We start from the raw sequence: 26806 nt of genomic DNA, 5'->3' as shown, positions 1-26806 counted from the left end.
CTACAAGATGAGGATAATGGTTATGACCTACCTCATGGAGATACTGCAAGAATTAGGGATGTGAAAGTGTAAATGTGTATATGGTTAACTGATGAACCTGGCTACATGCAGGTTCTCCCACACACACACGTGTGCTGCTGCCTCTGATACAGAGGCAGAGGCGGAAGAGGGGCTAGTAGGCTCTGCCTCCCCTCCCCACATGTAAATATGTAACCACTGAAATAGTCAGCAGTTTCACGTTTACCTGAATAATTGCATTTTAACCTCCCTAGCAAGAATCCATCTATTAATGGGTCAGGTGTTCTGCTACTATTGTGAGGGGTGCCAGGAAAAAGCAGAAATGCTGAATAATGCCTGTTTCTGGTCCCCTTTTCCCTTCCCCTCACCGAACTTGTCCTCTTCCCTGCACATGCAGTCCAGCTGCTGGCTTCCCTTCTCCCTTGGACATGGAGTCCAGGTTCCTGTTTGTGTCTGTCTCTCCTCACCCCCCTTGTACATACTATCTGGTCTCCTGCTCCTCTGGGACATTGTTTACTATGCAACTAGCACTATGATTGTGCATAAACACTCTACAGGACAGCCAGAGTCCTAGGTCTCAATCCAGAACCAATAGGGGATAAAGCAAAGATGTGTAGGAAGAATGAGGCTGTGCTGATCACAGAGTAGCTCCAGTTTTCTTCCAGACACACTAGCATCTCCTCATAGAGGCAGCTAGGCTGTCTGAAACATCAAAGCCAGCCCCATGGGACTCACTCACTTTGTCTGGACCAGCAACCAGCAAGTGCTCCCAGGAAAATTTAACAATCCCAGACTCACACAACAGAGCTCTTCACTGCGGCCCAGGACTTGTCTTCACTGCAGAGCTAACTTGGGCTCTTTGTTGGGTGTTGCCGCAAATCTAACTCCCATTCACTCTGAAAACCCTCACCCAAACGTGGTGGTGCTTTCAATACAGACCAACTTGGGGTAGAGATTACAGCCAATGCACTGCTTACAGCCCCCACTTTGCAGCAAGGACATAAGCTATTCCATTTGAGTGCAGATAGTCCTTTGAAGCATTCTCACTATCTCCCACATACCCAAAAGGGCAGACAAGTTTTCCCACAAATCACCAGGAAAGAATCAGAGAGATTCAGCTTACCTGCATCACAGACAGTAAGAACCATGAGAGATGCCCCAAGAAGTTCCAGGAAAACACTAGAGTGCAGCACCAGTGACGAAACAGTAACTAGAGTCTTTTTTCCTGTGTCCACACACAACCGAGCTAGGCTAACCTTGATACTGATCACTGGGGTTGTCTCTAGAGCGAAGACGTACCGCCGTAAGACCGAGGACAACTTCCAGGCTAAATGTGAAATTTTGTCAAGATAGTGCACCCCGATTCAGGGTGAGGGGAAAAAAGGAACAAACCCAATCAACCAACCAGCAGAACTGACAGCCTCTAAAAGGCAGTCCTCAACTAAGACAACAGACAAATCCACAGGACTTCAAGATGAGATGAGAGAGATGCAAAAGCCACACTAATTATTAACCTACCCTACACCACAGCTCCCCTTCCATAGCCTTCACTATCTCATAGGAGTGTTGCAAAGTTGAAATCTATTCATGACTAAGACAACTCTGATGCTAAGGAGGAAGGCAGTACATATCTAGATGGGAGTCCACAAAAGATCCAAGACCCCCTTTTGTAATAGACTTTGTGAAGCCCAGTGTCTGAAGTTTGAATCTTGAGACAGGGCAAAAGACCATTTAATAAAGCTGAACTTAATCACTCAAATGAATGTGTAGATTGATAGAGCGATAGATTAATAAGAAATCCTTGAATACAGTCCAGCAATAAAAGTGTATCACCTCCCATTTTCAATGTAGTTTACAAAAGACATCCTTTCTGAAACAACACAGAAGCAGTCTGAATTAGACAAAGGTCTTGAAAGTATTCCCCGCCCTGAGCAGCAACCAATAATTAAGGCTGTCGGTATCATAAACATTGATTAACTGTTCTTAGGCACATACAAACCCGTACGTGTTTTACAGCTGCAAAGAGGTGCCTTCTGCAGGTTACTTGTTATGCTGAAAAGCATTTAGGGGCTAAAACTAGCTTCAAAAGTCAAGACCAGGGTCATTTTTCCTTGATAAGGAGATGAGAATGGGATGATAAAGAACAGTTAGAAACCACTTAACCAGTGAATGCAGCACTTAGAAACTAACAAAAATGTAGATGGTATGCATTTTTTGTTAGTCTCTAAGGTGTTAGAGGGCTTTTCGTTGTTTTTCAGTTTGGGTACATCTACACGGCAACAATATTTCAGAATACCAAAGTATCCCAAAATAGCTATCCCCACATCTTCACAGCAAGCCTGTTATTTTGGGCTTGCTATTCTGACACCCCTATAAGCCTCATTCTATGAGGAGTAAGGGACGTTTCAAAATAATGGGTTATTTTGAAATTTGGTGCTGCATAGGCAGCACCAAATGATGAAATAAGCTATTTCAAAATAGCATTGAAATAGGATACACAATTTGAGCAGCTCAAATTGTGCATCTTATCTTGAGTTACGGTGCAGTGTAGATGCACCCTTACAGACTAACATCTACTTCTCTGAAAGTTAGAAACCAAGCAGAGTTCCTCACTGTGGATCAGTGCTAACTCGGCAGCATGCTGGCGCCTACAACTACAGTTTTGTTCAGCCAATGCTATCCACAAAGCACCAGGAGGATAACACTCAGGAGAGACAAAGTTCAGTTTTCTTAAAAGGAAAACAACTAGGTCTGCGTGAGTTTAGCCTCAGCCTCTCTTGTGGGTCATTTAAGCATAGTATCATTGTGCAAAATAGGTGGGAAAAGCCTTAAAGAAATCAGGGAAGATGACTTATTTTAAACATGTAGCACAAGTCAATTCCACTTACCCTCCATGCAAACTGAGGTTTTTTCTTCTCCCCCTCTGCCTCCTGACTCACCTACCCTCATTAACTTCCCCCATCAAACCCTCCTGAGAGGTTGTGGAAGCCACCCAAGGAAAAAGGCAGAACTCAAAATAGAGCCCAAATCATCTGACTCCCACAATGATCTTCACTATCCTATATCTTGTTCAAGCAAAACTAAAGGTCAGTGCCAGTACGCCCACAGCTTAGCCATTACACCATGAAACTTGCAGGTTTAACTTGTACTTCCTCCAACATAGAACTGTGTGTGCAAACTGGTATTTGCAGATTTGGTTATTTGCTATAATAGCTTTATCAGTCACTGGACATGGGGCATTGCAAAGTTACAAAAGTCTCTAGAAACTCATCACACAACTTTGCAATTGCAACTTACAAACCTGTAAAAAAAAGAAGCCAACGTTCATATATCAACTTGGGAGTCCCTTGTGGCAGTACACCAATAATTTCACTAAGAACTGGAATATCCATTGCAAATTCAAGAATATAAGAATAAAGCCACCAGGTTAATACATCCCCTGAATTATGTTAATTTGACAAGTCCAGTCAACTTAATTATTTATGATGATGTTTCCAAACGTAAGTATTCTGTGCTGTGTTTTTGCAAAAAGGTCATGAGCTTTTAGTAACGCTAACAAGGAAATTGCACTATTTTGTAATAGAGAAATCCTGCCTTTTTGTGGAGCCTCTAAATTAGCACATTTCCACAGATATTAAAATAGACATAACCCCAGGCACTTACCTATCTCGTGTCACTGTTCAGCCTATTTTTGTTAAATCATACACAAAGTTTACATTATTCACATAATTTATAAAGCACCATAACACCATGATGGAATCATGGGGTGGTATGTCTTCCGGGGGGGGAAGGAGGAACACGACCCTATCCTTTGCATTTTGGAATAGATTACAATGATATTCTTCTCACTGGCTGCTTGCCAGTCTTAAAGAGATTAATGGGGAAAGTGATGAACAGCTGTTAGCCTTGCCACTGAAGTATTCTAACAATCTGATGGTTTATTAATTTGCTTTACAGGTCAAAACAGTAGACTGTTCACCACAGTGGCAAGATATCTCCAGAGCTTTAGTCTCAACTCAGAAGTACATCGTCAGCTCTTTTCATAGAAGCAAGCAAAAGTTTTCAGACAGGTTTCCTCTAGTAGTCTGCACACAATTAGTAAAGGTCTATTCTTACGTCAACTTGTAGGCAGCTGACTTCTAAACATCAGAAGGGGATTCCCAACTTGGATGCTCTTTAATATAGTAGTAGCACGAAAGCAAGTTCAAGAAACTTCTGATTTCCAAAACAGAGAAACTATTTATCCAGGTCCCCAGCCAAACACATGAGAGGTGGAGAGCAACATCTATGAACTGCTTTCCATCTTCCTGTGTTTGCTGGGCGACACAGTGTTGCCTCTCCCTCACCACTTTTCAATTTTAAGATGCAATAAATTCATGTCAAAATAAGTGCTGGTCAAGGCAGCCAGATAGATAATCCTAGGGATGGACATCCTCCATTTTTCTGGAGATCGGGTGACAACAAGCAGAAGGACAAATATATCCCGCTCAGAATGTCTTGCTCAACCCTGAACCCACAGTCACCATCACTAGACCAAAAAGGGAATACTCTGCATGCCCAACTTAATCTGTAGACCTTCTACCCAAGAAGGTGCCAGTTAGTACTGCTCATCTCTGTGGTTCTTATGGATTCCTTTCCCCCAACAAACTCTGCATTGACACCTCCACCTCATTTGAAACAAAATATAATCTGGAGTGGATTTACACCATCAGTCAGGTTTCATAGCCTATAAACCACTCCCTCTTATTTTATTTTTTACAACGGCTGAATTTTCCTTCGTTATGTAAAAGTAGTTACACTAGGGATGTTAAATTGCATTTAATCAAGTAGTAGATGGAATTTCCATCGACTAGTCGATAAGTGAGGGAAACTGTGGTTTGAGCATTGGCCTGCTAAACCCAGGGTTGTGAGTTCAATCCTTGCGGAGGCCGATTTGAGGCAAAAATTTGTCAGGGATGGTACTTGGTCCTGCTGTGAAGGCAGGGGACTGGACTCGATGACCTTTCAAGGTCCCTTCCAGTTCTAGGCGATAGGCAATCTCCATTAATTTATTTTTATTTTATTTAGATAGTCGACTAGTCGCTTGCATCCCTAATATACACAAAGGAACAGTAAGCAAATCACTGGCATTTACACTTCAAGTGGGGGCAAAAAACATTTGTATTAGCTATGTTAACCGATTTTGATTTTTTTCAATAACAGACCTGTCCAGAGTGTTCTGTTCTACCTTACCAACCACCTACCTTACCTGGAGACTTCAAGCCTGTCAGGTTAAAGTTTAAAACAAGAAGCAGTGAGAAATCCCAGCAGGAAGATAAAATTCACATACATAAACCCCACCTCGTAGCTGGTGACTACACGGCATTGAAGCCAACAGTATTTTTAACTTTCTGCGGTAGAGGCTGCTGGAACACAACTGCAGCATCTTATGTAACAGGAACTGAACAGTCATGTAATTCTGGCCACTATAGTACCTTTGTTATAGCACCCACCCTGTCTTTCAGCTACATCTTTGAGGGGGAAAAAAGTGATTACCAACAGTCGGTATTTAGCATCTCCAAACACATACCTTAAACAGGTGAACTGAAAATACTATTGTTCGTATGTATAATTCAACACTCCACTAGCATGCTGCTTTTTACGCGAGGCTCTCAAAGTACCTCATAGTATTATCCCTATTTTGGGGAGCAAGGAATGAAGTAATTGGGAACCAGATGTGGTTTCCTGACTACAGGCAGTCCCCGAGTTACGCGGATCCAACTTATGTCAGATCCGCAGTTACGAACGGGGCTTTTCTCACCCCGGAGGACGGGAGCGGCGGGACGCCCAGATGAGCCGCGGTCCGCCGCCCCCGTCCTCCGGGGCGAGAAAAGCTGCTCCCCGTCTCCCTGGTCTGCAGGGAGACGGGGAGCAAAGCCTTGGAGCACGCCCGCAGCGGGACAGCCCGGGCGCGCTTGAGCTGTCCCCCTGCGGGTGCGCTCCGCGGCTTTGCTCCCCGTCTCCCGACCAGCAGACCAGGGAGATGGGGAGCAAAGCCTCGGAGCACGCCAGCAGTGGGACAGCCGCGCCTGGACTGTCCCACTGCCCGCGTGCTCTGCAGCTTTGCTCCGCATCTCCCAGGTCAGCAGACCACAGAGACGGAGCAAAGCTGTGGAGGACTTGGGCGGTCCCGCCACCCCCGTCTCCCTGGTCTGCTGGGGGGGGAGGAGGGAGCTAGTGCCCCCCCCCCCGAGCAGACCAGGCTTTTCTTGCCTACCCCTGGGGTAGAGCAGCTGGGGGCTGCCGGGTTGGTCCCGCAGCGCCGCTCCGGACCAACCCGGCAGCACCCCAACTGCTCTGCCCCAGGCGTCCTGATTTAGCCACTGCTGGTCAGTTTCAGCAGCAGCTGAATCAGGACGCCTGGGGCAGAGCAGCTGGGGTGCTGCTGGGGTTGCTCCAGTAGCGCCGAGGAGTCGCGCTACTGGAGCAACCCAGCAGCACCCCAGCTGCTCTGCCCCAGGCATCCCCAAGTCAGCCGCTGCTGAAACTGACCAGCGGCTGACTACAGGAAGCCCGAGGTAGAGTTGCTCAGTCCCAGGCTTCCTGGAATCAGCCGCTGATCAGTTTCAGCAGCAGCTGACTTGGGGACGCCTGGGGTTCTTAAGTTGAATCTGTATGTAAGTCAGAACTGGCGTCCAGATTCAGCCGCGGTTGAAACTGATCTGTTTCAGCAGCGGCTGACGCCAGTTCCGACTTACATACAGATTCAACTTAAGAACAAACCTCCAGTCCCTATCTTGTACGTAACCCGGGGACTGCCTGTACTTGCCTCCTCTAACCGGACTATCTCCTCCTAGAGAATTCAAACTCCCAAAAGCAATAGAAGATATTTACCTTACTAATTTTCTAACTTAAGGCTAGTTAGTGCAGCAGCTACAATTGGAGTCTCAAATCAATTACCCCTTAGATCGCACGGCAGGAGGTACACTGAATATACCATAGTGACTGCTGCCATCTCAAAGATAGGAGCAACTGGAAAAAATGGCCCAGCAGGAAGTTGGGGGGGGAGGGGAGAGAGGGAAGGAAATCAATCCTGAATAAAGAAATAGGACAGAACAGAAGTTTCTTCAGCAATGTCTTCAGTGCCACCTCTGAAAAAGCAAATAGACTTCTTGGAAGAAGCCTATGGGCATGGAAGCATGTACACTACCACAGCATGCATTATCTGCTTAACAAACAGCACAACACTACAACTTCCCAGCATGCCTCATTGATCCTGAACACAAGATTATAGCCAACATGGCTGGTTCACAGCCTGGACAGCTGGTAGCAATAAAATCCTTTATCAAGTTCTATTCAAACTTCCCAAGCAGAGCAGTTCCTCCTCTGCTCTCAAGACAACAGAGCTACAAAAAGGTCTTCCCAGTAACTGTCAAATACATTTCTAGCCTCAGAAAGAAGCAAAAATTCTGTCATCAGAAAACTAAAGGTTTTCACAGGCAGCTGAGAGGATCCAATAGTAATGCTGCCCACAAACACTTCCCCATGGAAAAAAAGATGGCAAATAAGCTCTTTGTAAGTGTTAAAAAATGGTTAGTTCAAGTGCTACTGGAAAGCAAACTAGAGATTATTTCCACATTATTTCATCCCAGCACCAGTTTCCAAACTGCCATGGGCTTCACTTAACTTGAGATTTCTACTGCCAAAAAAAAAAAACTCGGATGCTTAAACTATTTGCTTCTTAAAAATCTCACTTATAGAACTATTGCAAGTAAAATGCTAGAAAAGATTTCTACATTAAAAAACTCACACAGGAGACTGCAGATCAGTTATGTTAAGAGCATCTAAGAAACTACATTACTTTGTGGCTGGGAGGAACTAGATCAGGGTGGGCAAAAGGGCCTCCGCCGGCTGAATCCGGCCCACCAAGACGGTTGATCCAGCCCGCAGTGGCCCTGCCTCTCCCCCGCCTCCATCCCTGGGGGCGGGGGAGCGTACGAAGCGTCCTCCCGCCCTGTGAGCAGCACATAGCGCTTTGAAGCACTGCTCGCAGGATGGGAGGAGACGTCACGCGCTCCCCCGCCCGCTAGCCCTGATCGGCTTGGGGGCAGGAGAAGCACGCAAAGTTCTAAGTGCCCTATGCTCACGCAGGGCAGGAGTAGGGTGAGGGAAGCTTCACACAGCTCCCCCCGCACCCAGGCCAATCAGGACTCGGGGGCAAGGGAGTGTGTGATGTCTCCTCCCATCCTGCGAGCACCGCATGGCACTCTGAAGTGCAATGTGCTCCTTGCAAGGAGGGGGTAGGGCAGGAGGAGGCTTCGCGTGCTCCCCCCCCGCCCCCAGGCCAATCAGGGCCTGGAGCGGGGGAGCGTGAAGCCTCTTCTTGCCCTGTCAGGGGAATGGGTGCCTAGTGGGAAGGGGGAGCAAAAGGACTCCCCCACCCCCAGATCATTCTGTACTCCATTCTGGCCCCTGTACTCCATTCTGGCCCCTCCCCTTCCTGATTAGGCCCTGCCCCTTCTGGACCGGACTGGAGCCACTTCAAAAGTTATTGCCCACCCCTGGACTAGATGACGACATAGTGTGGGTTGGAAATGGAACATCAGAAATATTCTCTAAAAATACAATATGGACATTAGCAAGACTTTACCCCCAACATACTGACAGGACGAACATGAGAAGGAAAAAAGTAAATAGCCGAGTCTTCCAACAATATTTTCCTTGACAGATCACTTGCCTAGGTGGGATCTCTTCAAGGCTTCACAAAGCAGCGGTAGAACTTGGCTCACTGTTTCCTGTGCATACTTAGGGCTGGTTTTCACTTGTTAGTACCCACTTTCCTGCCACACTCAGAGTTAAACCTGGAAACTAGCAAACCAGGAGGAAACGTAGGACAGTGGTGGAAGATTCTTGAGGGGAAACACAGGCACCCATCTGCCACCCTGACATGACATCCCAGGAGGTGCCAGGGGCCCATATCCAAGATGTAAAGGATCATCTGGTCCCCTGACTATTACCCCATGCTACTCATGCACTAATGATACTGCGAGGTATCACCCTGAAAAGATCAAAAGTGACTACAGTGCTCTGGGAATACAGATGAGGGAGTTTGGAGCGCAAGTGACATTCTCTTCAGGCAGGCATACACAGATACATCCTGGAAGTGAATGCAAGGCTGAAAAGATATTGTTGCCAGGAAAGCACCTATCAAGGAAGAAGAGGAGAGTATCTCTGACACAGACTGATTAACCTACTGAAGGGGGCTTTAAACTAGGTTCGACTGGGGCAGGTAACCAAAGCCCACAGGTAAGTCAATCATGGAGACCTGGGAGACAGCTCAGAAATTGGGGAGCATGGGCTGTAACAGCAGGGATAAAGCAGAAAAGACCAAACTGTGGAGCAAAATCAAATCAGTATCTTAGCTGTCTATAGTCTAGGAGGACGGTGTCCAGTTGTGGGTACCACATTTCAAAAAAGATGGACAAACTGGAGAAGGTCTAGAAGAGCAACAAAAATGATTAAAAGTCTAGAAAACATGACTTATGAGGGAAGACTGAAAGAACTGTTTGTCTTCTCTTTTCCAGATTAAACAAAGAGGGAACATGATAGTTTTCAAGTACCTAAAAGGTTGTTACAAGGAGGAGGGAGAAAAATTATTCTCCTTAACCTCTGGTGACAGGACAAGAAGCAATGGATTTAAATTGCAGCAAGGTAGGTTTAGATTGCACATGAGGAAAAAATTCCTATCAGGGTGGTTAAGCACTGAAATAAATTGCCTGAGGAGGTTGTGGAAACTCCATCACTGGAGATTTCTTTAGACCAGGTTAGAGACACATTTGTCAGCAATGGTCTATTGTGCGTGCTCCTACCATGAGTGCAGGGGACTGGACTTGATGACTCTCTCAAAAGGTAGGGATGTAAAAAATGGTAATGGAGTAACTTTGTAACTGCTGAAAATCTCAGTGGTTACACACACTTACCCACAGTGCAGGCCCTGGAGTATAAAGCCTGGCTTTGCTTTATACCGCAGAGCCGGCAGTGAAGTCTTCCTGGGAGAGGGGCCACTAGCCCCTGCCAGTCCAGCTCCCAGGGAACGGAGCCAGCAGCAAAGCCTCCTCCTCAGGAGTGGAGCGGGGAGCCCTTCCCCGCCCAGCTTCTGGACAGCAGTCTTCACTGAGTATAACTGACACCGTTAACCGATAAGCATCCAGTTATCGGTTAAACGGTTAGTCATTTACACGGATGCAAAACCATGTTATTTCCCATCACCGCAGATTTTTCTCTCTCGTTGATGGGTTTCACTTCAGTCAGTAAGGCTGTGTCTACACTGGGCCACTTATTCCGGAAAATCAGCCGCTTTTCCGGAATAAGCTGCGAGCTGTCTACACTGGCCCTTGAATTTCCGGAAAAGCAACGACGCTCTACTGTACAAAATCAGCCGCTATTCCAGAAAAACTATTCTGCTCCCGCTCGGGCATAAGTCCTTATTCCGGAACACTGTTCCGGAAAAGGGCCAGTGTAGACAGCCCAGCAGTCTTTTCCGGAAAAGCGCGTCTACATTGGCCACAGACGCTTTTCCGGGAAAAGGGTTTTTCCGGAAAAGCAGCCTGCCAATGTAGACGCTCCTTTTCCGGAAAAACTGAAAACGGAATAGTATTCCGTTTTAAGCCGTTCCGGAAATTCATGCCAGTGTAGACACAGCCTAAGAGTATCTGAAGGCCTGTATATTCCTTTCTTCTAGACCTCAGTGGATGAGCTGAGCTCAACACTGTACTAACACTCCACTATAACTGTCTACAAGGGATGCTTACAGTAGTTTTCACTGATAATTAAAATTTGAAGGCAGCAGCCATTTTTTATTACCCAGGAAAGCCAGCCAAAAAGGAGCTTTCCATCCGTACCCATGTGCAGGTAGTGAAATAGTGGTCACCTAAGTGCACTGCTATTCAGAGCTCACCACTTCTGAACACGTGCCAATAGAGTCCAAACAAAAGCCAGCCATGCAGTATTGAGAAGATGGTTAATATACAACTGGTTAAGGGCAGGAATCTACCAAGTCACTAGGCTTTAAAAGCACAAGGGGAGCCAGCCTGAGTTCAGCCAAACAGGTCCTCCAGTGAAAAGCTCAGCCTTACCTCATCTCCAGTCACAGTGCCGGGAATAGAACCCAGGAGTCCTGAATTTAGTAGCACTTGGAGAATGAACCTCCTTAAAAGCAAAGTAATTTAAAAAAAAAAATCAAAGACCCATCTGTTTATTCTGCCTCTTGTTTCCAGAAAAGTTAACAATAGGTTTAAAGTGTCACAACAAACTGAAACAAAATATAGTCAAGGTCCTTTTGAGTAAAAGAAGTGCAAAATATAACCAATTTCACACTTGTGTCCATGAGTTGGCTTAGTGATTCTAAGTGGCTCAGGAAAATGGTAATGGAGATGCATGGCTTTTCATCTCCATATCACTAGGTCAGCCCACATCAGCAGACAAGGTCAAGAATGAGCTAGACAGGTTGTAAATTGATGATTGCTCGCTGGCCTCTGTAAAACGAGTTTGAGGTCTAAGTCCAATTGTCAGTAGACATGTGATGGTTTTTGTGACATGGACACAAACTAGGCTGCTGGTAGTCTCAATGGAGAGGCTCAGGATTAAGAAACTAACACAGTCTGCACTGCTGCCACTCCCAGAAGAATCCCTTCCATACAGGCTGAGGCATACTGGAGGGGTTACACACATGCACTACCATTGGCTGTGTTGGGAATAAATGGAAAGATTCCACCCTCATGCCCATCACTCCAGCATCTATTACCAGCACTGAAGTCCTTTATTTAAAAACTTGTCAGTTGACAAGTTAGTTTAACATGGTCTAAAGCAAATTTTTTGGAGGAAAAAGGGACTAGCATGAACAAAGTTACAGGCTATCACAGTGCACAGCAGGAACTTACCACCAGGAATTTCTGCAAGAGCAATTCCTATCTACCTTCACTTTGGCACAGACAGACAAGAGGCTGTACTGCTCCAGCTGAGTCACCAGAGTCTAGCAGACCAGTTTTCCACAAAGTCCTAAACGGCTGCTGCCATTTTTGCACAAAGACAATGCTGCTGTTGACCACCGCCCAATTCCCTTGTTAAAGTTAAGGATGATATAATTTGTCTCTGAAACAAAAAACAGGACTATGTAGCACTTTAAAGACTAACAAGATGGTTTAGTAGGTGATGAGCTTTCGTGGGCCAGACCCACTTCCTTAGATCAAATAGTGGAAGAAAAACTTCACAACCATATATACCAAAGGATACAATTAAAAAAATGAACATATATGAAAAGGACAAATCAAATTTCAGAACAGAAGAGGGATTGGGGGGGGGGGGGGAGAAACATTTCAACCAGCAAGGACATTGTCTCAATGACTTGATTACCTGCATCCTGCTTCAAAGGCCTTTTAAGACTACACTTGAAAGAGAATCCTCTGAACTGTCATTCATGCTTAAATTCGACACTTTACACTTAAGTTTGAATAAAGACTCTAATTATCTTACCCATTAAAAAGATAGCTTCCCCAATTATGACCTCTAATATCATTAGCTCACAGACATTTACCTCCCCCCCCCATCTGTTCTGAAATTTGATTTGTCCTTTTCATATGTGTTCCATTTTTTTTTAATTGTATCCTTTGGTATATATGGTTGTGACAATTTTCTTCCACTATTTGATCTGAGGAAGTGGGTCTGGCCCACGAAAGCTCATCACCTAATAAACCATCTTGTTAGTCTTTAAAGTGCTACATAGTCCTGTTTTTTTTGTTTCAGTTACATCAGACTAACACGACTACATTTCTATCATAATTTGTCTCTGTGAGGATGGCCCACAGGCAAGATTTGCAGTCATACAAGTTCATTACTTCGCTTATGTCCCAGCTTACTACAAACCACAAGTGAGCCAATAAATGGCTGGCATTTACATGTAATTTAATCATAGAAACTTTTTAATTGGGACTCTTGAATATCCAGCGATTAGCTGAGGATAATCTTTGCTATGACTTCATCTTACATGATTCGTCATTTAAGATGTGAGCTGGCAGCCATGGAATAAAGTAGCACCATACTTCAGGGATATGTAAGGTGAAGTAAGAGTGTGCATGTCAGAGAGAGACATGCCTGATTAAGGGAAGATAAAACATGTGCAAAAAAAGCAGCTTTTAGCCAGGTTGCGGCCTTTTTCTATTGCCTATTAACAATATTCAGAGAAAAGTCATTATAGCCCTTATTCAATGCAGGTCTGTACCACTTGAACTGTGATCATATCCAGTTTGCACCAAAGCTTAGATTTAGCTAATGTATTGATCAGTTAGCCTCAGGTCAACTCGTGCAGTGACTAAGACAATTACTTTAAAACTAGGGTTTTTTGTTTTTTTTTAATTAAAGAACCCTACATCTTTCACATGGCAGTACAGTCCAGGGGAATAAATATGGAACTAGGAGCTACTGTATTCTAAGCCTTGTCTTTCCACAGAACTGCAATGTGGTTTCGGATAAACTTCTGTTTAACTATCTGTAAAACAACCACCATTAATAATCTGTAAAGTGTTTTAGGGATTGCAGAATTAAATTCTGACCTCCCTCACCTGTGAGATCCAAAGTTTGATAAAGTTAGTGCAGATTTACAATGTTTTAACTGATCAAAAACAGGCCTTTGAAATACTGCATGCTACACAGCATTAGTATACTTGCGTGATCATTTTTATCTTTCTGGCTGTCTCATTCTGGGCATCTGGGCATTCTTGGTTCAAGACCCAGAAATTAAGAAAGTACCATTTCATTATGAAAATACTGGAGAACAAAGGCAAAAGGGAAAAAAAGACCAACTAATTGTGGAATGGGACTCCAGGAGAGCACTTACAAGAGTTTTCTTCCATTCCTGTGGTACACTAGCTTTCTGGATAATTCCTGCAGAGAGAGAGAGAGAGACAGGTAAAAAAAGGTAAGCTCAGTTTGATAACTCTCACTCAGGAAAAATCCTGAGTTTCACCAAAGTCTTGGTCTACTTTAGCATTCCTATCAATAGAGGGTAAGTCTTTAACCAGCAGGGAGGGAACTGAACTCCAGATAGGAAACCCTATCCAACAATTTTGGAATAAGACAGAAATGCATTGACATGTACCCCTTTGGTGCAAAAGTAACTAATTCCAGGGAGCATCAGATTTCCAAAATGCTCCACAAGTTTTCTTTTGTTGCTGTTGCATGCCAATAGGCACCACTGCACAGAATACACTCACATCATTTCCACTACCCACCTCAAATATTGCAAGGCAAAACTTCCCCAGGATAGCGCAAGTCTAGAGAACCTCCCCCTTTCAGCACTAATGCTGGAGCATTAGCCATCCCACACACAAGAATATATTTGTAAGATAAACATGAAAGTTATTAACACCACTTTTAACCTCCAACTACAATGCATGTGGTATGTGTTTTGCATATGAATGCTATTATGCAGTCATTAAAATACAACACTACAGCGTTATTAAAAAATAAAGCTTCACACACTTTGCTCATATATAAATCATGACTGCATCCTCAAGACAGGGGATAGATAAAAACTGATAATCTAAAAAATTAAAATTGGATCTATTTAAATTATCTTTCTAAATACATCTATAAAATTAAATGAAAAATTGACAATTTATGTTAAGGCCTAAAATTATAATCTAGTCAAACAATTTAAATTAAATACAAAAAATATACTAAGCAGTATGTATTTGCTGCCAAGTTTTGAAGGAAGTCAACCACTGAACGGATGGAAGCCTGAAACCTGAACCTGTTAAAGTGGCAGCGCTTCAAAAGGGCAGCCCTGGGCTGGGATGATTGAGTTGGGGTTGGTCCTACTTTGGGCAGGGGGTTGGACTTGATGACTTCCTGAGGTTTCTTCCAGCCCTGTGATTCTATGAACCACTTTACTGCACTACAACTTTCTGTCTCAGCAGTGTTAAAAAAAAAAAATACTGTTAGCTGCTCCCCTTGTGGAGTACTCCTGGCAGTTTACCAGAACACTGGGAAAAGTCTCTTCCAGTGCTCTTGCCACGTCCACATTGCCACGCTAAAGCACTGCCATGGCTGCACTTTAAACTTTCAAGTGTAAATAAACCTAAGTATATTTTCCAGCCCTGAAGGAGAGCTCTGTGTAAGCAGACAGACAGACAGACACACACACCCTCATCATGTTGGTCCAATAAAAAAATACCGGGTGGACCTCCCTGGTTCGGCACACCCGGAATCCAAGTGGTCCCAAAGAAGGGATTTTGCTGGACCAAGGGAGTTAATTTTTGGACCCCTGCCATCAGCCCATCTCCACTCCTGGCCTGGCTTCCCTGCAGGCTTTCCACCTACCACCAGCCCTGCTACCCTGCCACAGCAGCCCACAATCCCACCGCGGGGGCTCCCAGATCCGCACAGCAAGCCACTGCCCGCTGCTGGTGTTCCCGGCCCTGCCAGCCCTGATGTAGCTGCACCGGTCCCGCCAGCTCGCAGTGGGACTCCACACCCACACCAGATCCTTCCTGTATACTCCTACCCTCTCAGACCCTGTAACTCCACCTGTTCCTGCATTCTATGTCCCAACCAGATTCCCCAACCTCAGCACATTCCTGCACCCTCCCTCCCACCCAAACACCACACCCCCACCTCCAGCCTGCTCCTGAACCCTCTGCTCCCACCCAGATGCCACACTCCGACCCCGTTTCTGAACCCTACCTCCTGGCCCAGACCCCAAACTCTGACCCAATCCCCAACCATCCTCTCTATTAAACCCCTCATTTTTGGCCCCACCCGAGAGCCCTGGGAGCTCTACAAAATCTACTAACTCTGGGCCCCCAGAGTTAATCCGGCCCTGGGGATAAACCCTGAGCCTCTGCCTTTGCCCCCTGTGTTGCTGGAGCAAGAGGGGTGTCCTTTTTTCTACTTCTCAGTTGGGGGCCATATCTGTGAGGGGTGGTTTTTTTTTTTTTTTAAACTCTCTCTCTCTCACTTGGGGGCCAGGTCAGAACAGTTTTGTTTTGGGGGAGTTTTTTGCTGCATCTGGCCCCTGAATCAAAAAAGGTTCCCCACCCCTAGTTTAGTGGCTCCATTTACATGAGTGACTTCCTTCGGACACAACCTTTTAACCTGGCAAGCTGCATCCCCATCTCACATGCTCACTTCATCAGTTCGATCTCCATGCCACACTTACCAGCCTGAATTAACTTTCAGCTCATCTTTGTCTCTGGCAGCCAAGAACTGCCAATAGAATGTCGGCCAGGCCAGGAATGCCTGGAGTTTCCCCACCTTGACGAACTCCTCAATTTTAGAATGTGTATTTAGTTTGTGCTGCTGTTCCAAGGTAGAGAAGACTATATAGTCTTACCCACATCACTGCACGAACAATGTTTGAACAACCTGTTGCTAGCAGAGCTTTAAACATGCCTTTTCTGAGACAGATGGGCAGGAATTCCTTTTAGTCAGAGAATCACGCCCTAGGCTACCAATACTTAAAGCAAAGCTTAAAAAGCGAATGGTCATGTAGCAACTTAAGAGAATATAGATAGTATCATGAGCTTTCATGAGCACAACCCACTTCTTCAGATGAAAGCCCACAAAAGCTCATGATACCATCTTTTTTTTTTGTCTCTAAGGTGGTACAGGATCACTCGTTTAAGCTTTTTTGTAAATTACAGACTAACACGGCTACCCCTGAGATTTTTAATACTTAAAGCAGTCTTGAAACCATTTCAGCACTGTTTAGACTGGGGGATAGACTGGGGTGGGGGGAGGAGGCAATCTGTCAGACATTTGCACAATCATGTTTAAATTGTTCTAACCATAACCAGTGGATAGTGTCTATCCCAAACCTACCAGTAAACATACACAGATCCAGATAGCACAGGACACATTTAACTACTTTGTTAGACTCTCATGGCACTTCTACTTAACAGTGTCCATTAGCATTAAAATGTATAAAACTCCTAGCTCCATGTCATATGTCTGTTCTGGAAAACAGCTTCATAATAATACATGTGCAAGCACTAGAACGGAGTGCTACACACTCCTATCAGAGGTCACCTTACCTGTGCTGCAAACTCCTTAACCAAAAAAAAAAATCCAGCACTTTCAACTCAGAGTGCAAATTTTCAGCTAGCAAGGGCTGATCAGTGGAGGGCATTTGTAGGTCAAGTCACCAAGTCTACCCAGTAAGTCTTACAGAAAAAGGAAGGGAGGAGAGGAATGCAGACACTTCAGTGCTACTTTCAGCACAGCAGCCTGAGATTATAGCAACCCTCTAACCACCCAGGGATTTCAATTTCATTTCCTTTTCAAGGATGTTTGCCACAGGCTGCACTCACTGACTACTGTTTACTCCAAGGTGCGAATTTGTGCTTGGAATATTAATCCTTTCAGTACCCTGCCCCCACTGGATGCTCCAAGAACATCTGTCACAAAGCCAAACATCATAGCTGGAAGCCACATTTCCCTTGGACTAAGGAGGATTTGCCCAAGTGTAGCACAAAAGCTAAATTCTTCTAGTTATTACAGAACAGGTATAAATGAGAGCCGTCATTAGGGAAGGGGCAAGTGATCTAATAAAGCAAGCAGCAGTGAAGTCAGGATTCCTAGATTCTACTCCTGGCTCTGACATTTGACTGCATGAGGTGGAAGAGGTCACTTGACAGCTAAGCTTCCATTTAGGAACACAGAAATTGCCACAAGCAATCAGAATAGTGGTCCAGGTAGCTCTGGGTCCTGTTTCCAACATGGCCAACACTAGCTACTTTGGACAAAGAACTTTTGTAGTAAGCACTCACAGGACAACCTGCCCCTCAAGAAAGTTTCCTCCTATACTCTATAGTTCAAGGTTGACTTATGCTCTGATTCCTGCCTTATGGTTTGTATCCCTCAGAAAATGGGAGTTTTAAATAGGACTTAAGGACTCTGGATATTCTTGTTATCCTGATAAACATTGAAGTCCTCTTTAGAATCTAGTTATGGGTCTCAATGACATTCTCTGAAAATGATTCCATAAGGTGAATTGTGTTTAAGGAGGTTTTTTTTTTTTAAATCAGTTCTTCTAGAAAAGGATATGGGGAACAAAAAAAAAAGAAGAAATGGAATTATTTAATTGGCATCAGACACATGGAATAAGTCTCGTCATTGGAATACTGGTATAGAGGGATACTGCTTTAAAGGCCAGTACATGATACACTACACTGTAGCCACTTAGTTTCCATACAGATTTAACATTCTAATAATTGGCTTGCCATGCAAATAGTATAATAAATATCACTTTTCACCAGCAGCATAGCTACCAATGGGTGAGGTACAGAGGAGTAAAGTAAAGAAGACAGAATTCGGTATGCAGCTTTCTCTTTTCATAACTTAAAGCAAGGTAAGGGTTTGGTTATGCCAGGACAATGGGATGTACCTGGAATGTGATTCCATTTTATGAGAAACAAAGGGAGAGGGGTCTGGCAGAAGGGACAGTTATACAGTAGAATGACCACAGGGGGCAGCAAGAAGCCGGAGATGGGGACCAGGACAGCTATAATTCCATTGAGCCAGCAGGGGACAGGAGTGGGGAAAGGGACAGCTATCTACTATATTTCAGAGAGTTTGCCTCTTTGCCTTTCTGTCCATCTCCCAGTTGTGCTCACTGCAGCAGCCATGGAGAAGTGCTTCTCACCTGGCCCCAAGTTGCTGCAGTGAGAGGGGGCTGAGGCTGTTCTCTCTCCCCAGGGCCGCCTGCATACTGAAGCGCTCATCCCCAGCCCCTCTACAGAACAATTATTTCAATGAAGAAAAACAAAATTTGAGTTAAGAGCCCAACCAATGCCAGGTAGATCTTCTAGTTTCCACTGTATAGCCAAAACAGGCCTTAGGCAAACTAGTTAACAGCCTTTCACTGTAAGGAAAGTTGTGCAGAACTGTCTTTCAACATACTATAACTCAGTAGGGTTGGATGGTTTATTAAATGAATAAGCACATGTACATTCTCACATACAATTCTACTTGAAACAGACTCCCTTCCTTCCTGCCAAAAATATAAACTTTCAGATTTGTGTGTGATGGTTTTTCCATAATATACATTGGCAGTACACAGTCATTTTGCAAGTCCAAGCTATATTTACAAAGCCTCAACATAAGCTATCAACACAGTCAAAGGAAAGTATGTCACAGAATTAAACCTTAAACTTCTCATCACCGAACTAAGTAACCTTCCCTCTAGCCTATTTTATTCAGCTGTTGGTGTTGCAAGATTTATGGGCAGTCTCAGCTAGTTTTGCTGTTGGGTTTTTTGTTTGGTAGTTTTTAAATACTTTTTGAAGTGTGGTGATAATTTGGTGCTCTGAACAGTAACAGACTAACCACCCTGGAAATGGAACTCTTGAATATACCCACAAAGTAGGTAACAACAGTGCATGTTTCCCTTATACACTGTCCAGTGAGTGCGATTTAAATCTCTTCTTTGAGTGACCAACTCCAGGAGCAAGTGGTACTTTAGTCTCCAAACTCATTTAACTCGTGTCTCTGCTTACAAGTCTTCAAATGCTGGGCTAATTGTATAATGCAGCCACCTGCACAACCTGATACCCCACTTCATGTCTCAGACTTCTAAAAAGCAGTAATAGAAATGTAGCCGTGTTAGTCTGGTGTAGCTGAAACAAAAACCAGGACTATGTAGCACTTTAAAGACTAACAAGATGGTTTATTAGGTGATGAGCTTTCGTGGGTCAGAGGAAGTGGGTCTGGCCCACGAAAGCTCATCACCTAATAAATCATCTTGTTAGTCTTTAAAGTGCTACATAGTCCTGTTTTCTAAAGAGCAGTGATCCATTTGAAAAGCATCAAGTTCTACATGCATGGCTTTTGAAAGACGGACATCAACCTGGATGACATTTAAACTACTGATATAGACATGAAACATTTTATAAATCCTTAGCAATCTAGAAAAACAAATCCTTTCCAACAAATATGTTTGAAACTGTTTTATAAACTGCAGTAAAGGACCATTTCAGTCCACTCACTCAAAACTGATTTCTGGTCTCCTTTTCCTCTGATTGTCTTGGCATTTCTTGTAGACTAACACACAAATTTTAAAGTCACCTGAACTGCTACTACTTTCTCTAGATTAAGAGTGCTGCAGAAGTACCTACAATTGGCAGGTTATTACATGTCCAAGAATAATGGCAGCATTAAAACCACATTCTTAAAGTTCTTCCGTAAGTGATGAGAAGACAGTCGGTAAACAGACATTTTTAGGAAGGAAAAATATTTTACCAGGGACTAGATTGTTTCTTGCACAGCAGAAAGCTTAAAACTATATGAATAATGAAACCCTTTAAGGCACAGTACTCAAAACAAAACTCCTTGAGACCATAAAATTAAGTTTTGCAAAATGATAATTCCCTAAATTAAAAGAACTAAGGAGCACTAAAACAGGCAGAAAGAACAAACTGGTATCCTTATAACAAAGATCAGTGATTAGAACCCAAACTGAACCACAGTGTCAAGTAGTATAAATAAAAAATCAGAGTATCTTAATGCCTCTATATAAATCCATGGTGTACACACATTTTGAATACTGTGTGCAGATGGGGTCACCTCATCTCAAAAAAGATATTCTGGCATTAGAAAAAAGTTCAGAAAAGAGCAACAACAATTATTAGGGTATGGAACAAGGAGAGATTAATAAGACTGACTTTTCAGCTTGGAAAAGAGACAAAAAGGGGGCTATGATAGAGGTCTATAAAAAGTAAATGAAGAGTTATTTACTCCTTCCCATAATATACAAAGTCACCAAATGAAAATAGGTACCAGGTTTAAAACAAACAAAAGGAAGTATTACTTCACTCAATGTGCAGTCAACCTGTGGAACTCCTTGCCAGAGGATGTTGTGAATTGCAAGACACTAACAGGGTTCAAAAAAGAGCTGGATAAATTCATGGAGAATAGGTCCATCAACGGCTATTAGGACAGGCAGGAATAGTGTCCCTGGCCTCTGTTTATCAGAAGCTGAAATGAGCATCAGGGAATGGATCACTTGATAATTACCTGTTCTGTTCATTTCCTCTGGGATATATGGCATTGGTCACTGTTGGAAGACGGGGACACTGGGCTAAATGGACCTTTTGTCTACGCAAGTATAGACAATCTTATATTCTTAGTTAAAAAAAACAATACCTTATTAATATGTTAAGATTTATTTAAGATGTAGTCTATTATGTGATAAGTTTGGCAACAAAATGGCTACACAATCAACTAATTTGTTCTGCTTTGTAGAATATGGGAACTACAGGCAGTCCCCGGGTTACGTACAAGATAGGGACTATAGGTTTGTTCTTAAGTTGAATCTGTATGTAAGTCGGAACTGGCATCCAGATTCAGCCGCTGCTGAAACTGATCAATTTCAACAGCGGCTGAATCTGGACACTAGTTCCGACTTACATACAGATTCAACTTAAGAACCCCAGGCGTCCCCAAGTCAGCTGCTGCTGAAACTGATCAGCAGCTGATTCCAGGAAGCCCAGGGCAGACCAACCCTGCCTCGGGCTTCCTGTAGTCTGCCCCTGGTCAGTTTCAGCCGCGGCTGACTTGGGGACGCCAGCGGCAGAGCAGCTGGGGTGCTGCTGGGTTGCTCCAGTAGCGCAGCCGCTCCTCGGCGCTACTGGACCAACCCAGTAGCACCCCAGGAGCTCTGCCCCGGGTCCTGATTCAGCCGCTGCTGAAACTGATCACCTGCTCTACCACAGGCCCTGGGCTTTGCTCCACGTCTCCCTGGTCTTCGGGGGGGAGGGGGGAGGCACTAGCTGCATTCCCCCCCAGCAGACCAGGGAGATGCAGAGCAAAGCGGCGGAGGACCCGGGCCAGACCGCGGCGCTTCCAGATCAGCTGGAAGCGCCGCGGGTCCGGCCCTGGGTCCTCCGCCACTTTGCTCCCCGTCTCCCTGGTCTGCTGGCTTCCCCAGCAGACCAGGGAGACGGGGAGCAGCTTTTCTCGCCCTCGCCCTCGTCCTCGTCCTCTGCGGCGAGAAAATCCCCATTCGTAACTGCGGATCCGACATAAGTCGGATCCGCGTAACTCGGGGACTGCCTGTACTACCATCTCTACAGATTATGACTTTTTAGTGTTCTGAAGCTAGCTATTTCAGAGGTTTCATCTACCTCTGAAATATCTCTAGCTTCAGAAGACTAGAAAATTTATGGTATACCAAAGGAAAATGATAGGGAAAGAAGCTGTATAGGTTTTACTTAGGGTACATCTAGACTACAAGCCTCTTTCGAAAAAGCCTCTTTCGAAAAAGAGCATCTAGACTACAAGCAGATTTTTTGAAAAAGCGAGCTGCCTTTTCGAAAGAGAGTCTAGATGCTCTTTCGAAAAAAGGCATTATTCCTCATAAAATGAGGTTTACCGTGATCGAAAAAACTGCTGCGTTCTTTCTATTTACTTTCAAAAGAACGCAGCAGCAGTCTAGACGCAGGTGAATTTTTTTTTGAAAAAAGGCTACTTTAAAAAAAAAACCCTGTAGTCTAGATACACACCCTATATAATTCCATACAGAAACCCAGATATCTTATTGTCATCCTCTCTTCTACGCAATGGCAGTGAAATTAATCAGTCACTTCTGGTTGCCAGTGGCTGCCTGGTTGTACTCTAACACTAGGAAATAAATATTTCAGTGCAGCTTATTCTCCTGGAATCTAAGTTGTGCCTTCCTGTGACGTATTGGGGGTTGTATTGTTGTGTGGCTTTGTGTGCTGTGTGTGGTTCCTACTGTCCCAGGATCTACAACACTGTCTGGAGGAGAGGGATGAGTTACTGAAGAAGTGTATTGGGCCTCACACCTGAGGGCCAGGCATAGAAAATAACTCCTGCCTGGGAAGGGAGACAAAGGGGAGGCAGGGCTGACACCAGACTGGGGGAAGGGTCAGTCTGCTGGGTTAGGATGAGAGAAGGGGCTTAGAGCAGGGAAAGGGGGTAGAAGGGCCTGGGACCCCCTCTCCCTGAGAGGATTAATACTGGCTGCTTGTGGTCCCTGCGTTGACATAGATCGTATGCTACTCTGTGTCCCTGTGAATCAATAAACCTTCTGTTTCTACTAACCGGGCTGAGAGTTACTTCTGGTTGCGGATGGGGGTGTAGTGCGCAGAGCTCAGGGACTCCCCCTCCCTCCGAGGCGCCGTGACACTCCTCTCTTCCAAAGAGTATTAATCCACACAGCCATTTCTAGAGGTCAAGGGACTTTAAAATCCAAAATTACCTCACTGTTGCTTAGGAGGTGCCTCTGGGAAATGGAGAGTTAAGTTAGCAAGTCTCAGGAGTGCAGCTAGAAACAGGTATTTTTCTTAACATGGGCTCCAACTCTGAAAGGCGAGAACCCAGATTTGCACCAGACAATGGTTTGTATATATTAATGCAGGAATAGTAAGCATGAAGGAGCATTGCACACACGCTGTAATCTCTGAGAACTAAATTCACCTTCATAAATCAGTGGAAGGGGAAGTCATTAACTCAACCTATTCTCTAGTCTATGAAAATTCAAAATACCAAGTAGTGTCCTGTAAATAGTTGTTTGTGGGTTTTAAAAAAAATGTATTTATGCAGATAAGCCACAACATGAAGATTATGACATTTCAGATTAATATCTGAACATTGTTATCCAGCCAGCTAACATGCTAGCTTTTGTATGTCATTTTCCCATTAATATTCCAATCTTCATGCAAAAAAACAATGCAAATTTCTTGCTTTAACTATTCAACTGCATATGTAATGTTCTGTCCTTACGCCACAACTTTTGGAGAATTTTAAAATGGTTTACAAACCCATCACACCATAGTCCATTATCTGTAAGGTAGGTGAAATAAATAGTTCTGTAAAAGCATAAAACTGGTCCAAAAGGTAGTGAATATGAAATGCCATCTCTAGTTCAGATTTCAGCGGGATTTTAAGTAAGCAAAATTTATACAGAATACTGATCTACAGCAGCAAGCTGTCAGGCCCTTGATTTTCCATCCCTTCAGAAAGATAGCAACTATACCTGCACAGTCCTATACCAACATTGGCACACCAATTTAAAAGAAAGATCATCTAATAAGATACTATATCCTGTAGCATGTCTAGTATTACTTTTAGGTCCCCCATCAAACCATTGACCTGGCCTGACCCTATTAAGTACATAGTCTGGCTTAATCATTTCACAGCACCAAGCATCTAGGTGCATTTTAAATACAATACAGGGCGTTCTGCTGTATACATCCATTCCACACTAAAGTCGTTTACGCTTGTAGGAACTGATGCATTATAAGTCCTCCTGTTCTTAAGGCACACCAAAAAGCCCCAATTTGTGCAAATGGAAGTCAGCCAAGGGGAAAAAAAATCCCCGCCTTAAATTGCTTTGCTATAAATCCAAGTTTTTTGGAACATATCTTGTACTTGTAGCAAGGACGGCCTTCATAGGCAGGTCATCACATTTGTAAGTTAAGAGACTGATTTAGACGATGCTGCCAAACACTTTATCTAGGCCTTGTCTACACTGGCGCATTATTCTGGAGTAAGGTTGAACGTGAATTTAAAGTGCTAGAGCTATTTCAGAAGTATTCACACACAGGCTGCTAGCCCAGAACAGCTGGACAGTTTCCCCTTGTAAACAAGCCCCTAGATTGGGAGTTAAACATGAGATGTTAGATCATGTTAGCTAGCTTGCACTAATTAAAACCTTCTAAGAGAAGAGTAACAAGAATGGTTAAAGGTCTAGAGAACATGACCAATGAAGGAAGACAGAAAAAATTGGGCTTGTTTAGTTTGGAAAGGGGAAGACTGAGGGAGAACATGATAGCAGTTTTCAGGTATCGAAAAGGGTGTCACAAGGAGAAGGGAGAAAAATTGTTCTCCTTAGCCTCTGAGGATAGGACAAGAAGCAATGGGCTTAAACTACAGCAAGGGAGGTTTAGGTTGGACATTAGGAAAAACTTCCTGTCAGGGTGGTTAAACAGTGGAATAAGTTACCTGGGGAGGTTGTGGAATCTCCATCTCTGGAGATATTTAAGAGCAGGTTAGACAGACATCTATCAGAGAGTCTATGGTACTGGGTCCTGCCATGAGGGCAAGGGACTGGACTCAATGACCTCTCAAGGTCCCTTTCAGTTTTAGTGTTCTATGATTCTATGAAACACCAGTCAAGTCAAGGCAAGTTGTACTTCAACGTGTGTGAAATTGGTCAAGATAAAAGCCTACAGGGCTTTAGTACACAGTAACGTACAACTTGTGTTTACATGACTAGCATTTTTAAATAAGTTAGCAGGAGCTTCCTACTGCAAACACTACTACTTTAAATCCTAGCTTACGCAAAGCCAAAGTTATCAAGACCCACCCCAGAAGCAAACATTGAGCAGATGGCACATTTTCCCAATTGCACAATTTTTCTAGATAAGCCATGAGATAATCCAGCTTCATAATCAAGTACACTTATTTTCTAACAACAGTGCTAACTATTTTTGTTGTTTTCAGTCACACTAAGTGAAACAGAAGGGGGCTGTTAGAAACAATAATCCACTTCATTATCATTCATCTGCTTTTGAATTTAGCACTGGGTCCATGGCAATCTTTACTAGTCCAGAGGAGAAATGAGCTTTTGAAACGGCAAAGGACTCATTCAAAATTCCCCATGAGACCAAAGGCTGCATCTCATTGGCAAAACATCAGTTTTTAAACGAACATGCAATTTTGAAATAGAATTAGTAGCCACAGTATTGACTTGCCTGTGTAAGTGCCTTGGTATATGAAAAGCCATGGCTTGTTTGAATTCACCAGGAAGGAAAAAAAAAATCTCAGATGAACTCAGCCTACAATTACATTGGGGCGTGCACAGGCAGTGTTTTGACTGTGAACTGCATGTGTCCTTTGGGCTATGTATTATTCCCTCCTATGCCAGAACAGTCACCCAACATGTATATAATAATAAGGTTGCAAATTCATCTTTGGCTTTTGGGGTAACATGTACTAACCACTCTAGCCTCAGTTCTGTGGTTTCCATTTTTGTCAAACTCTCAATGAAATCAGGGAGGCTGGGTATTATGTTTTAATGCTGTGGTAGTAGCATTATAGCTATGACTAGAGAGGTAATTTCGTTTGAAACCACGATTTCCAGGCTGAAACTGTTCCATTCTTATTTTCAAGCAACATGAGGGTAGATAGTTTTGACTTTTTTTTTTTTTTTTTAAGGTGGCAAAAGTTAGTCCAGCCATTTGAGTTAGGAGAGCATTAAGAATAAGTGGTCTCTCTCCTGCACTTGCTCAATACATCTTGCATAATGCAGAGTGTAAAGCTTGGAGAGCAGAGTAGAATACTGCCCCTTTAAAGCCCTAGCCATGCTACTGATTTTTCTTGAGCATTAACATAGTTGACTCCATAGAGTTCATGTCCAGATACACTATGGATAACAAATCAGTGGTATTGCACAGAAGAGTTTGATCGGGGTACCACACCTTGTCAAATGAAACCACAATTCTCTGCCTCTGGCACCACCAGCAAAGGCAAAATGGGATGCTACCAATTTAGTCACAGCTGTGCAGCATGAAAGATCAACATGGCAACGCCAAGAGAAGAGCTACAGTGTGGACAAGCTGTCCTCCAGGTTAGCTGTAACCATATCAAAAAAAGCACAGAAGGCTCTGGTTACTCTTAATCCTGGTGTCAACTTAGACTTATTCCCTGTAGATCTTGGCTACATCTCTTCTGGAACTACAAAGTATTGAGACCAGAAGAGAATCCAGAGAGGACTGCTGAGGAGAACACCAAG

The 26806-nt window shown here is 43.9% G+C and overlaps 1 protein-coding gene across 5 annotated transcripts in view; it reads right to left on the bottom strand.

Annotated features, from left to right (window-relative positions):
- The window catches only part of PHACTR4 (phosphatase and actin regulator 4), a 117884-nt gene that overhangs the window by 61119 nt on the left and 29959 nt on the right, over nt 1-26806 (bottom strand). For 2 of the 5 annotated variants that reach the window (XM_075908596.2, XM_075908595.2), the window contains exon 2: nt 13889-13935. The exons of 2 other annotated variants lie outside the window; for them this stretch is intronic. In XM_075908596.2, the coding sequence (XP_075764711.1) occupies nt 13889-13904 (16 nt within the window). In that variant the 5' untranslated portion in view covers nt 13905-13935. Of the gene's footprint in view, nt 1-11132; nt 11206-13888; nt 13936-26806 lie in introns of all 5 variants that reach the window. One more of the 5 variants, XM_075908597.2, reaches the window with a different exon arrangement.

Source organism: Pelodiscus sinensis, chromosome 26 (genome assembly GCF_052426305.1).
Source record: "Pelodiscus sinensis isolate ZL-2025 chromosome 26, ASM5242630v1, whole genome shotgun sequence".
In the NCBI taxonomy this organism is placed as follows: Eukaryota; Metazoa; Chordata; order Testudines; family Trionychidae; genus Pelodiscus; species Pelodiscus sinensis.
Note: the sequence above shows the minus strand (reverse complement) of the source record. Positions and strands in the feature narration are given on the sequence as shown.